Source organism: Paroedura picta, chromosome 6, assembly GCF_049243985.1.
Source record: "Paroedura picta isolate Pp20150507F chromosome 6, Ppicta_v3.0, whole genome shotgun sequence".
Lineage (NCBI taxonomy): Eukaryota > Metazoa > Chordata > Lepidosauria > Squamata > Gekkonidae > Paroedura > Paroedura picta.
Window position 1 is genome coordinate 42245189 of NC_135374.1, and position 12673 is coordinate 42257861.

The window sequence follows — 12673 nt, forward strand, 5'->3', positions numbered from 1 at the left end:
CTTCTGTCTTTCTAGGCAGGACAGGGCTGCTTGCTGATCTCTTGCCCAAGTTTGCTGTGGGAATTATGCCAGGTACTATTCAATCATGTAACACTTTACTCATTCTTCTGTCACCTTCTCTGTTTGCCAGTCCACTGCAAGTGGTGCTTGCATGTATTTCTTTTATGTACTTCTGTCCTCAGTTCCTGATGCCTTCGTAACTGCTTGAATTGCCAGTGTACATTGAACTGCCATGGGAGGAGGCGGGTTGGCTGGTACTTTATCCCATGGAAAAACAAAGACAAAACCTGCTAGAAAGGAAGAAAATATTGGGTTATGATTCATGATGAGATTCAAAAGTCTAATTTGTGTTGGATCCAAAATGTTTGATAATAAATATGGTACCAAATAATATTAAAATGTAAACTGAGCTTGTAAAATGTATAGTAATGGCTTCTAGGATCCTTTATGCATCAAGATGGAAGAATCATCACCAGATGTTACCAAATGGTTAAATAAATTGAAGGAACACAGGACAATATATTTGATACACAACAAAACTATGTTTTTAATACACAACAAATCACCATCAGAATTCAGAAGAAATTGGAGCCTAACATTAGACTGCAGAATCTAAGATGAAAAGAAAAAAGTGATCCTCAGACTGTATATGCCAACTATGGGGATAATGCAGTATGTAGTCTGTAACTTCAAGTTGATGTACAAGAACAGGAGATGTATTTTTAAATGCAAGTTTCCTGAATCTGTCTTAGTTTTGCGGTATAATAATATGTAGTATTTCCTATTTTGAATCTTTCTAAATTATATATATATATTAGAATTAAAGCCTGTTGTAGCTGATACAACAGGCGCTAGCAGGGGGAGGGGGGGAAATAGCAAAGAGAGAAGGAGGTAGAAAGGAAGAGAGTGATTAAGATAGAGAGAGCTTGGCACGGAAGAGGAAGGGGAGGGATTGTCCAGTCTGTAGGGGCATGAGGGTGAATATGTGTGTTGTGTGGGGGGTTGTGGTGGCGTGGTGACAAATGAGGGTGTGGATGTGGAGAGATGGGTGTCAAGAACCTGTGGTTTGGAATGTTAGTGTGGGAGAGGACTTACCTCTGGGAATTGTGGCATAGTGGTTACAGATGAGCTTTCAAGAGCCATGTCTTCAGATATGTGAAGGAAAAATCAGTCTGGAGACTCTTAGGGGGAGATCATATGGCAACCAATTCCTCCCAATTCTGAGTTCAACCTCATTCCCCTTCTTGTGTGAATTAGGCCACAGACATCTAAATGTCCCCCTGCCCTAATACGTATGGGATAGTCACAGTACACAGGGGTCTATCCTGTTCCTTCTGTCTCCATTTTTTTACTGTTGATATAATGTTTTGTGCCCACATGCTTCTTTCACTGTTTCCCCTTAGAAGAAGACCTGGATTTTTGTACCCTGCTGTTTACTACTCAAAGGAGTCTCAAAACGGTTTACAAACACCTTTTCCCTTCATTTCCCCACAGTAGACAAGCTGTGAGGGCTGTGAAAGGTCTGAGAGAACTGGGAATGGGCCACAGTGATCTAGTAGGCCTCAGGTGTCTCAAAGCAGTTTCCAATTGCCTTCCCTTTCTCTCCCCATAACAGACACCCTGTGAGCGAGGTGGAGCTGAAAGAGCTCTGTGAGAAATGGGAATGGCTCACAGTCATCCAGCAGGCCTCAGGTGTCTCAAAGCAGTTTAAAATCACCTTCCCTTCCTCTCCCCATAGCAGACTCCCCATGAGGGAGGGGGGGTAGAGAGCTCTGAGAGAACTGGGAATTGCCCAGTCACCCAGCAGTCCTCAGGTGTCTCTAAGCTGTTTAAAATCACCTTCCTTTCTTCTCCTGTGAGGGAGGGCTGCTAAGGAGGGCGGCAAGTGTAGGGGCTGACCCAATCAGGGTGTGGCCAGCCGCACCCTGATTGGCCCATAATGCAAGGCTGGACACCCCAGACACGCTCCTCCCACAGGGGTGTTTCACAAATATATAGAGGAACCATGGATAAGGATATATATCTGAAAAAGAAAAGCAAAGACAAGATGGAGCTCTTCCACCAGGTATTTGGTTGAGGCTGGGCTGCCAATAATATCTAAGAACTGCCCTCCACACACACATGTACATTCCCTTGTAACATCCATATTCTGGCATATATAAGGCTGCTAGTAACAATGCAGGGGTGATTTTACTGTATATTTTATGGTTTTAACTGCTTTATTTTATGTTATTTTAATATTATATACACCGCCCTGAGATGGCTGGGCCAAGAGGGGCAGCCTTACTAGTCTAATTATAAATATAAATCAGTCAGTCATTGCTGTTCCACTGCACTTAGCTTAGAAGGGTATAACTTTTCTTAGGATGGTACAATTAGACACATGCCTGTTCAACTGTCAGATAAAGCAGCTGCATGAATGCATGAGGGTAAACATATCCAGCCAAATGTTTCTGCAGACAGAAGGATTTCCTCCCATGAAGCATGACTTTTCCCGCTCCCCCCTCCTGCTGTAACCCAAAAACGCCCCCTGAAATCCTGTTCAGGGGCATTTTGGGCTGAAATCAGAGAACAGAAGTCAGGTTACCATAACACTGACAGAAATATATCTGTTTGCAGATACATTTGGTTCTGTTGAAGGAAAACTCACTAAGATCAGAATTTAGAATTATTGCCTGAATTTCATTATGTGATCACAGGAGATGGCAGAAGCAAATCTCAAAAGGGCTACAACTTTTAAACCCTGTTTTATACCATTGTTAACATGTGTGCACAAACTTAAACTCAACAGTTGAAAATTCCATGGCTACATGCTGTTCAAACCAGTTCTTTCTAGCTTGGATGAATGTTCGCCCCCCCCCCCTCTTTCTACCCATATTACCGTATATATTCACATATAAGCCGACCCGGATATAAGCTGAGGCACCTGATTTTACCACAAAATCTGGGCAAATTTATTGAATCGCATATTAACCGAGGGTAGGAAATGCAGCAGTTACTGGTAAATTTACATTAATTGAGGCACCAGTACGTTAAATGTTTCTGAATATTTATTTCAAAGAAAAACAGTAAACTAGCTCTGTCAGTGCAAAAGAGGGCCGGCAAACCAGAGCAGAACAACAGTACCTGAAGTTGGCAATCTCCTGCAAGTAGTACAACAGTTACCAAACTGGGAGCTACCTAACTACAGCTACAGTTACAGTGCCCCCCAGAACAAAACACTGAAATAAAGAACTGTAAACTTCAACACTGAAAGAAAGAACTGTAAAAATCAACTTTTAAAAGAAACACAACCCCAAGAAGAAAAGGCAAACAATGCTGCCCCTCAGAAAAAAGAAGAGATAAACATTGGGAGAAACAGTAAATCCCAATGCACCCCCAAAACTTATCCCACCCCACCCCACCTAACCCACAGAAACCAAAACAATAGTTTGGAAGAAATAAAGGCAAAAGGAAAAAAAAGATCAGAGTCCCTCACTCAAACCATTGCTGTCCTACAAGCAGCCAGAGCTAGCAAGCTTCAGCTTGCAGGAGATTTGCAGAAGCGATGTAACCATTGGCTGACTGGGAGCAGAGTGTTAGTTCAATTACCGTTAGTTCAATTACCTCGGCGTATAAGCCTAGGAGGAATTTTTCAATTTGAATACTGTGCTGAAAAAACTCTGCTTATACGTGAGCATATATGGTATTCACATTCAGGTGTAGAGTAGCAGATTGGCCTATATGAAATTAATCTTAAACAAGTTTCAAGCCAATGAATTTTTTCCTATGATTAGTAGATTAAAAAAAAAATCAACAAAGCTGGTTTAATATTTTGTCCAGCCTAATGTTTAATATCTTGTCAGGTCCTGGGCCGCTTTAGGGCCTCCAGTGCTCTGTGGCAAGGGAATGCTGATTTTTTTATGCTAGTATATGTTGTAAAAAAAGCTATCTCAGCTTTAACACCTTTCAACTTGGAAATAACCCTTTTTATGCTCGTTGGAGTCTTTATTTTACCCAATTACTGATCTGAAGGTAATGAAGAAAAAAGCATTTTCCATTGATTTTTCAGTTATGCTCAACTATAACAGCGATATCATCCTCTATTCTACCGTATTGCATGTTTCGCTACATTGGTACTAAGAAATATTCTTTTTCTTCTGTGTTTGATTTCAGTTTTGACCATTTTTTATTTCTGGGTGCAAATTTTTATTAGATGGGGCTGTGAAGTAAGGGCAAAATTGTTTCTTGAGCACATTATTGTCCTTATACTGATTCCAATAAGAGGGATTGGAAAATATATTGACAGTGATCCCCATCTTACCATTTCTTCATAGTTGGTAACTTTTAATGAATTAATTTCTATTACTTCTGATATCTCCCAAAGGAATATTGAGGTTTTGTTAGTGTGCTTATTTATTTATATTTACAGTATTTGCTGGCGTATAAGACTACTTTCCCCCCCTGAAAAAGATGCCTCCAAGTGGGGGGGGGGTCGTCCTATACGCCGGGTGCACTTCAGTTGGGATAGACATCGCTGCCCATAGTGGCCTCCCGATGCTCGCCCAATGCATTCGACATACCATCCAGTATTGCGCGGTATCCAGCGCAACTGCAGCGGTTCATCAGCGAGGCTGTGGCGAGCATCAGCAGTGAGACAGGGGTGCCAGCCTTTTCGGGGTGACTGGCCCGTTCTGCTCGGCGGGAAGCAGTGGCGCTCCGGCCCACCCCTAGTCTACGCAGAGCTCGCACATGCGCACTTGCCCACTAGTGCTGGTCACAGGGAGATGCAGGGGTGGGCCGGAGGCGCTGCGGTCGTGTTGCGGCCGTACAATGGTGACAATGACAGGTACTGTAATGTAATGTAACAAACTCTATATTTTGAGTGGAAATGTTGGGGAGGATCATCTTATACGCTGGCAAATACGGTAATTGATGAAAAACTGGAAGACAGATGAATAATCAACCAAACTGTCTTTATTCAGTTGACAGCCCCATGTTTTACACATGTCTCTGTTTACTTCCAGAGTGGGTGTTTGTGGGCTTGGTGATCCTGGGGGCATTTCTCTTCTTTTTCCTGGTTGGGATCTGCTGGTGCCAATGTTGCCCTCATAGCTGTTGTTGTTATGTCCGCTGTCCCTGCTGTCCGGATACCTGCTGCTGTCCACGTGCATGTGAGTGATTGTCTTCCAAAATAGACTAAAACATGAAACTGTCTTTTGTTTAACTCTTTTTTTGAAAAACAAAACAAACTCTTCCTTAACTACTTTAAGAAGTTGCTAATTGGCAGTGAAGTAGTGGGCTGGATTCAGACTAAGTTGGTAGTTTCCACCAATGTCTCTTTCTGATGCCAGACCACTTCCATATTGTTGTTAGGGTTTACTGTTGCTCAGGATCAACATTTTGTGGAGATCAGTGGACTGCAGTGGGAGGGGGGAGCTAGGAAAATCTCATTCTGCTGGTAGAAAGTTGATTCTAGATTCAGCCCATAATATGTCCCATAGTATACCAAGAACAGAGGAGCCTCTTGTGGCGCAGGGTGCTAAGGCAGCTGACATGCTGTTTGAACCTCTGACCATGAGGCTGGGCATTTGATCCCAGTAGCCGGCTCAAGGTTGACTCAGCCTTCCATCCTTCCGAGGTCGGTAAAATGAGTACCCAGCTTGCTGGGGGGTAAACGGTAATGACTGGGGAAGGCACTGGCAAACCACCCCGTATTGAGTCTGCCATGAAAATGCTAGAGGGCGTCACCCCAAGGGTCAGACATAACTCGGTGCTTGCACAGGGGATACCTTTACCTTTATACCAAGAACATACTGGTTGACTTTTCAAAGGACTGAGCTTCTCATGGGATATTATTTCCATGGGATGATTCCCAAAACACATTTACCTCAGTCTAGTTACGTTCGCATGCAACTAGGGAACATGATTTGCATATAACAAGTGGCTTCTTGATTGACTGTGGCCACAAGCTGTGTTGTAGTTAAGGAACAGACTATGCGATGAGTGTGTCAGTATTGTTCCTGGAAAGAAGTGTAAGGCCTGACTGTGGGCATCAGATGTGTAGTGCCTAGGATGAGAAGAATGTGAGGACCAAACAAGATCCAATGATGAAAGATCAGTGAACAGATCTCTTGTAGGTTTTAAAAGTATAATACCACAAATGTCCCCTGCATTTGGATTAGAGCCATGGCAGAGCAGACAGGGAGGACTTTTACTCACTGAGGAAGGAAATAACAGTACAGTATAGGTCTCCCATGTATTTTCTCCTTTGGAACTCTCTCACCAATATAGCTCCCTTGCATTGCTTGTCCATGGCAGTCATTGTCCCTTTGCTCTGGCTATGATTCCTGCACCCAGCCTACTAGCTGTTCTTTCCTCATTTGCCTACCAACCTGGTCTTCCTTCCTTCAGCTCCTGTTCCCCACCACCACTTGCTCTCTCTTCTCTTCCTCCCTGGCTTTCCTCTTTCCCCCCTCTTGCAACCCAAGTAGTGTTTTTTGTCTCCTCTCTCCATCCTTTACCTTCTCCTGTCTCACCCAGTGCTATTCCCTTCTCACAACCCCCCCCCCCCAGTCTCCTCCATTCTTGGGGAGGCCCTAAAAACTTCTGGTGCCATATTAGCTGGTATAGGAACCCCAAATGCCACTTGGATTTTTCTTCTCATGATGTCTGCCAGGTAGACATACATAATTTTCTTCTTTACATTTTTAGATCTACCCTAATCCCAGGTGGTCCCATTGTGTGGATTTTTAAAATTTATTTACATGGTGGGGCCACAGGTGGAAATCATTCAGAAGATATTAAGTGTGTGATGGAATCCCAGTTTCAGTGCTACTATCAGCTTATTGCAGGAAGAGCATGTTTGAGAGACCCAAATGTTTAAGCTTTAGCTTAAAATGGATTCAAGGGGAATTAAATACGTCATAAGGTCAAGCATTTGGAAGCTTCTGTAAATCACCTTAAATAAAGAAAAGTCACACAGCAATAATTGTGGAACATTGCAGAGATCAGTGTTTTAATCATTATTGACAATTTATGTTTTCTTCCCAGTATATGAGGCCGGAAAAGCTGCAAAGGCTGGGTATCCTCCATCAGTTACATCAGTCCCTGGTCCATACTATATTCCCACGGTTTCTGGGGGTGGCATCCCATCTCATACTGTCATGATGGAAAAGTCACATCTTCCTCCAATGGCACCCAGTGAATCCAGCGCAGGAGGCCAAAGTGGTAATCAGGAACCTTTCTATGTCTTTTCTGAACAGCCTAAGGCAGCATCACCCCAAATGGAAGTAAGACAGGGGATATTAAATAGGCAAAATAACAATTTCTGCATACCAAAAGTTTGTAATTACCCCATTCTAACAAGGGATAATTAGAAGTTTAGAAAGGAGTGTTTTCCTAGGAAAATAATAAGGCAGAAATCTTTGCACTTAGTTGGTGGCACTAGGCACCTGCTTTGCCTGTGTGTCAGGTCTGCCATCCACAGGCAACATTCATAGGGTTTGACACTCAAATTATCTGCCAATGCATTGTCCACAGCACAGTAGCAGCATGCACAAATTTCCACATGGTTTCTGTGCAGACTAGATTTCCAGCATGCCTTGAAGAAATACTGATCTGTGGTGATGTTTTAAAAATAACTTTTCTCCCATGGTCTGGTCTGGGGCAGTCTGTACTCTTGGGTGAAGCTCCTTTCACAGGCAGGGTTGCTATTCTTTGTGATTCCTGTAGGGGGAGGTGCTTCCCGTAGAATTCCCAGTCGTTGGCCCTGGCCAATTTCCAGTAAGTAACTTTTTGTGCATACAAGGCTGTAGTTACATAGGTACTTGGTGGTGACCAGGTATAGAATGTTCTCCTTCTTTGGAAGTAAAGTCCCATTGAACCCAGAGAGAGTTGCTGTAACATAAGCATGGTTAGAATGGGGCCACACATCATTTCCCCATTACTGATAGAAAGCCACAGAAGCTGCTTATCAGCAGCACCACACAGTGCTTGTGAGTCAAAAGCTTACCATACAGCCTCTTGAAACAGCAGGTGGCATTTTAGTAAAGAAAAAAAATCTAATTGGTAATAGTCAAAAACTTGACTTTTACCACTGTTCCACTTTGAGATGACATTGCTGAAAAAGCAATTAGTGATCATATGCCACCAATAAAGCCTCTCTGTCCTTGTACTGGTGCACTGACCTTTTGAGGAATTGTCAGAAAAGTCAGGCATCTAATAATCTGTACATTTGTGCTCTCCTGAACCTAGTGTAAGAACAGACAAACTAATGAGAGTAGAGCATTGGGGAGTATGAAATAAACCAGCCGTTGGCCCAGAGCAGAAATAATATCCAATGAAGAAATAATCTTCCTCAACAGAGCATTTTGAACATCAGATCAATTCATCATCTATGTGCTCTTAAAGAAAAAGCAAATGTCACTGCATAGGGATTGCAGCCCTGCATACACAGTAATCCTGGAAAGCTCAGGACTTCCCCAACACTAAGATATATGCTAAAATAGAGTTGCCTATTTCCATGTAGTTAGATCTGGTACAGGCCCAATTTTTATATTCTACACTGATGGCATACCGTATAAAAGACCAGTGAACCTTACTACCCACCCCAGCTGTATACACCTTGAGATGTTGCAGTGCACCTAATTGAAATAGAAGCAGGGGGAAAGGTGAGGTGCCATGAATGTTTCTATATACATTAACAAGTTTGTTTTTGTTCATCAGTAGTAATTCAGTAAATTCAGTAAAGTAATTCACTTTATGTAATTTCTTCTCCTGCGGCTCAGTATTTGCATAGTTACTCAGAAGTAAATCACACTCATTTAAATTGGACATATTTCCAAGTAAATACACTTTGGAGCTGTAATAAAGGGCATATGCTCTTATCACTGAGAGCAAAACAATACATGTTGACCAGGGGTTAAAATTAATATAGACAACAGAGGCTGCAATCCTATTCTGAGTAGAATTGTTAAAACTGCTCAAACTACGTAGGGTATTTGAAACTTGGTCAATATTCTATCCTGTTTTCTTTGTGTGAAAGTTAGGTAATAGGTTGGCTCCCACAACTCTGTTCCATTAGCAGAGATATTTTCCTCCAGTAAAATGTACCTTTTAGTGGAACAGACATAGAGGATCCAACTAAGGCTGACAAGACCCCAGTGGGGTTTGAGCAATCCCTGCTCCCAGGTCCCATTGCTACTCTGAACACTGGCAAGGAAACAATAAAGGATAAAAACACTTTATGTATTGACCAGCATTTTATACAGGAAGTGGTAAGGGTAACCCTAGGAATCACTGGAGCCTCTATAGTTTTACCATAGAGTTTTCAGTAATTTCTACAGCTACCCTTGTCACTTTCTTTTTAAAATTCCAGTAAGTACCTGAGTTTGGTTTTTTCCCCCTCTTGCAATGCTGTGCACAACCATCCCACTGGCTGCCAGTCCTAGATCCAACTCTCTATCTTTACTTATTATTTAGGGCTAGTATCAGGGGCTGAAATTCTTGGAAGAAGCCAGGGCTATAGCACCCCAAAAATGTCTGCCACTGGTCAGAACTCCCTCCTATTGTTCTTTGCTACATTCTTACTTGCCCATTAACTTGGGTAGACAAATAAGTGACAAAAGTGATGAGGAGCAACCTGTGGATTATTTCCTTCCCCATCAATTGTCTGGGCAAATGGGGAGTGATACCAAGGAACTACTGTAGCAACAGAGGGGTGCACTGGAAGGGAGGGAGTCTAATACTAGCCTGATTGATTAAAGTTGTGTTTCTGAAAGTCTTCAACTACAGTTGTACTCTGCTTGTTAGTTAACTATGAATAGATTCATAAAGCAAAACTGTATTATGAAGAATAAATCACTTAAATAATTGAAACTGAATTCTTTGATTTCAACATGATAAAAGCATGTGGTATCTGAGATGGCTTCAAATATGGCCATGGTCTAGGCTGGTTCTTGCAAGCATAAATATGTCAAGGACTGTGAGATAAGTAATAAAACAGTACACAAAGAGCACTTGACACAATGCTGATGTCTTGGAATTAACATATTGACCACTCATCTACTTTTCCCAACAGTACGCAAAGGCTACCGAATCCAGACTGACAAAGAAAGAGATTCAATGAAGGTGTTATACTATGTTGAGAAGGAACTGGCTCAGTTTGACCCAACAAGGAGGATGCGAGAAAGATGTGAGAAGCAGACCTTGTCCAACTATTTTCAGCAGAGTTCAATACTGAATCCTTTGAAATAGAATGGAAAGTTAACGGAGACTCTACTCCATGTTTCTGACCATACTCTTTATAAATTATCATTTTCAGTAGAAGGTTTCTGTGGCTCCTGGGGATCCATGAAGGAAGTTAAGGAAGTCCCATGTCCTCTGTGAGGTGGAGACTGAGCCTTCCTTTGTTATTCAGCTGATATGAAAACAAAGGCCTCTTGGTTTTATTTAAGGCATGAATCATAGAATCATAGAATCATAGAGCTGGAAGGGGCCATCTAGTCCAACCCCCTGCTCAACGCAGGATCAGCCCTAAGCATCCTAAAGCATCCAAGAAAAGTGTGTATCCAGCCTTTGCTTGAAGACTGCCAGTGAGGGGGAGCTCACCACCTCCTTAGGCAGCCTATTCCACTGCTGAACTATTCTGACTGTGAAAATTTTTTTCCTGATATCTAGCCTATATCGTTGTACTTGAAGTTTAAACCCATTACTGCGTGTCCTCTCCTCTGCAGCCAACAGAAACAGCATCCTGCCCTCCTCCAAGTGACAACCTTTCAAATACTTAAAGAGGGCTATCATGTCTCCTCTCAACCTCCTTTTCTCCAGGTTGAACATTCCCAAGTCCCTCAACCTATCTTCATAGGGCTTGGTCCCTTGGCCCCAGATCATCCTTGTCGCTCTCCTCTGTACCCTTTCAATTTTATCTACATCCTTCTTGAAGTGAGGCCTCCAGAACTGCACACAGTACTCCAAGTGTGGTCTGACCAGTGCCACATGCAATGGGACTATGACATCTTGTGATTTTGATGTGATGCCTCTGTTGATACAGCCCAAAATGGCATTTGCCTTTTTTACCGCTGCATCACACTGCCTGCTCATGTTTAGTTTACAATCCACAAGTACCCGAAGGTCACGTTCACACACAGTGTTACCTAGAAGCGTATCCCCCATCCAGTAGGCATGCTTTTCATTTTTCTGACCCAGATGCAGAACTTTACACTTATCTTTATTAAATTGCATCTTGTTCTCATTTGCCCATTTTTCCATTGTGTTCAGATCTCGTTGAACTCTGTCTCTATCTTCCGGAGTATTTGCCAGTCCTCCCAATTTGGTGTCATCTGCAAACTTGATGAGTAGTCCCTCCACCCCCTCATCTAGATCATTAATTAATATGTTAAAAAGTACCGGGCCAAGCACCGAGCCCTGAGGTACCCCCGCTACTCACCTCCCTCCAGTCTGATGAAACACCATTGACAACAACTCTTTGAGTGCGGTTCTCTAACCAATTCCCTATCCACCTGACTACCTGAAAATCCAGATTGCAGTCCTTCAATTTATCCATCAGAACATCATGGGGAACCTTGTCAAAAGCTTTACTAAAATCCAAGTAAATGACATCAACCGAATTTCCCCGATCCAGCAAAACTGTTACTTGGTCAAAAAAGGAAACCAGGTTGGTCTGGCAGGACCTCTTGGAGACAAATCCTTGCTGACTTCCTTGGATCACCAAATTGTCCTCCAGATGTTTGCAGATCGCTCCCTTTAATATCTGCTCCATTATCTTCCCCACAACAGAGGTCAGACTCACTGGTCTGTAGTTTCCCGGGTCATCTTTCCTCCCTTTTTTGAAGATCGGAATAACATTTGCTCTCTTCCAGTCCTCCGGGACATCTCCAGTCCTTAAAGAGGTTCCGAAGATGATGGACAAGGGCTGTGCAAGTTCTCTGGAAAGTTCTTTGAGTACTCTCGGGTGCATTTCATCCGGACCAGGGGATTTGAACTCATCCAGTGGAGCTAAATGCCTCTCGACAACCTCTGTATCCATGTTAACCTGCCACCCAGACACTGTCCTTTGGCTATGGCCATCTCTAGATGTGCCTAAACACTTTGACCTGTGTGAAAAAACAGATGTAAAATAGGCACTAAGCCTTTCTGCTTTCTCTGCGTCTTCCGTTAGAGTTTGTCCATCCGCACCCAACAGTGGGCCTATTGCCTCCTTTACTTTACGTTTGCTCCTCACATAACTGAAAAATCTTTTCTTGTTATAATGGGCTTCCCTGGCCAATCTTAGCTCACTCTCAGCTTTGGCCTTTCTTATGATTGATCTACAGTGCCTAGTAACCTGTAGGTACTCTTCTTTAGAGCTCTGTCCTTCCCTCCATTTCCTGAACATTTTCCTTTTCTTTCTTAGTTCCTCTTGAAGGCACGGTCTCTATTGCTTTAGGGAAGGAGACAGAATTGGCATCTCCTTCTTTCGTACATTAGCTGCCATCCACAGCTTCCTACCCTTCAGGTCACCTCAGACCACTAGTCAGGAAAGACAACTTGTTGCTGAGAGAGACAGGTGCCACTCTACATAAACAATAACAGCCAATGATAGTTTTCAGCTGGATACTGTTAGCTTGGGTTTTATGTGATGCTGGTCTTTTTTCTGTTTCTGTGAACAGCTCTGGAAGTTTTTCCAGGCCCC

General features: G+C 42.8%; 1 protein-coding gene across 5 annotated transcripts in view; it reads left to right on the forward strand.

Moving 5' to 3' along the window:
* ILDR2 (immunoglobulin like domain containing receptor 2) overlaps positions 1-12673 on the forward strand; it is a 61347-nt gene that overhangs the window by 42031 nt on the left and 6643 nt on the right. For 4 of the 5 annotated variants that reach the window (XM_077342272.1, XM_077342270.1, XM_077342274.1 and 1 more), the window contains exons 4-7: positions 16-72; positions 5007-5153; positions 7033-7209; positions 10061-10174. In XM_077342272.1, coding sequence (XP_077198387.1) covers positions 16-72; positions 5007-5153; positions 7033-7209; positions 10061-10174 — 495 coding nt within the window. The remainder of the gene's footprint in view (positions 1-15; positions 73-5006; positions 5154-7032; positions 7210-10060; positions 10175-12673) is intronic. The other variant, XM_077342271.1, reaches the window with a different exon arrangement.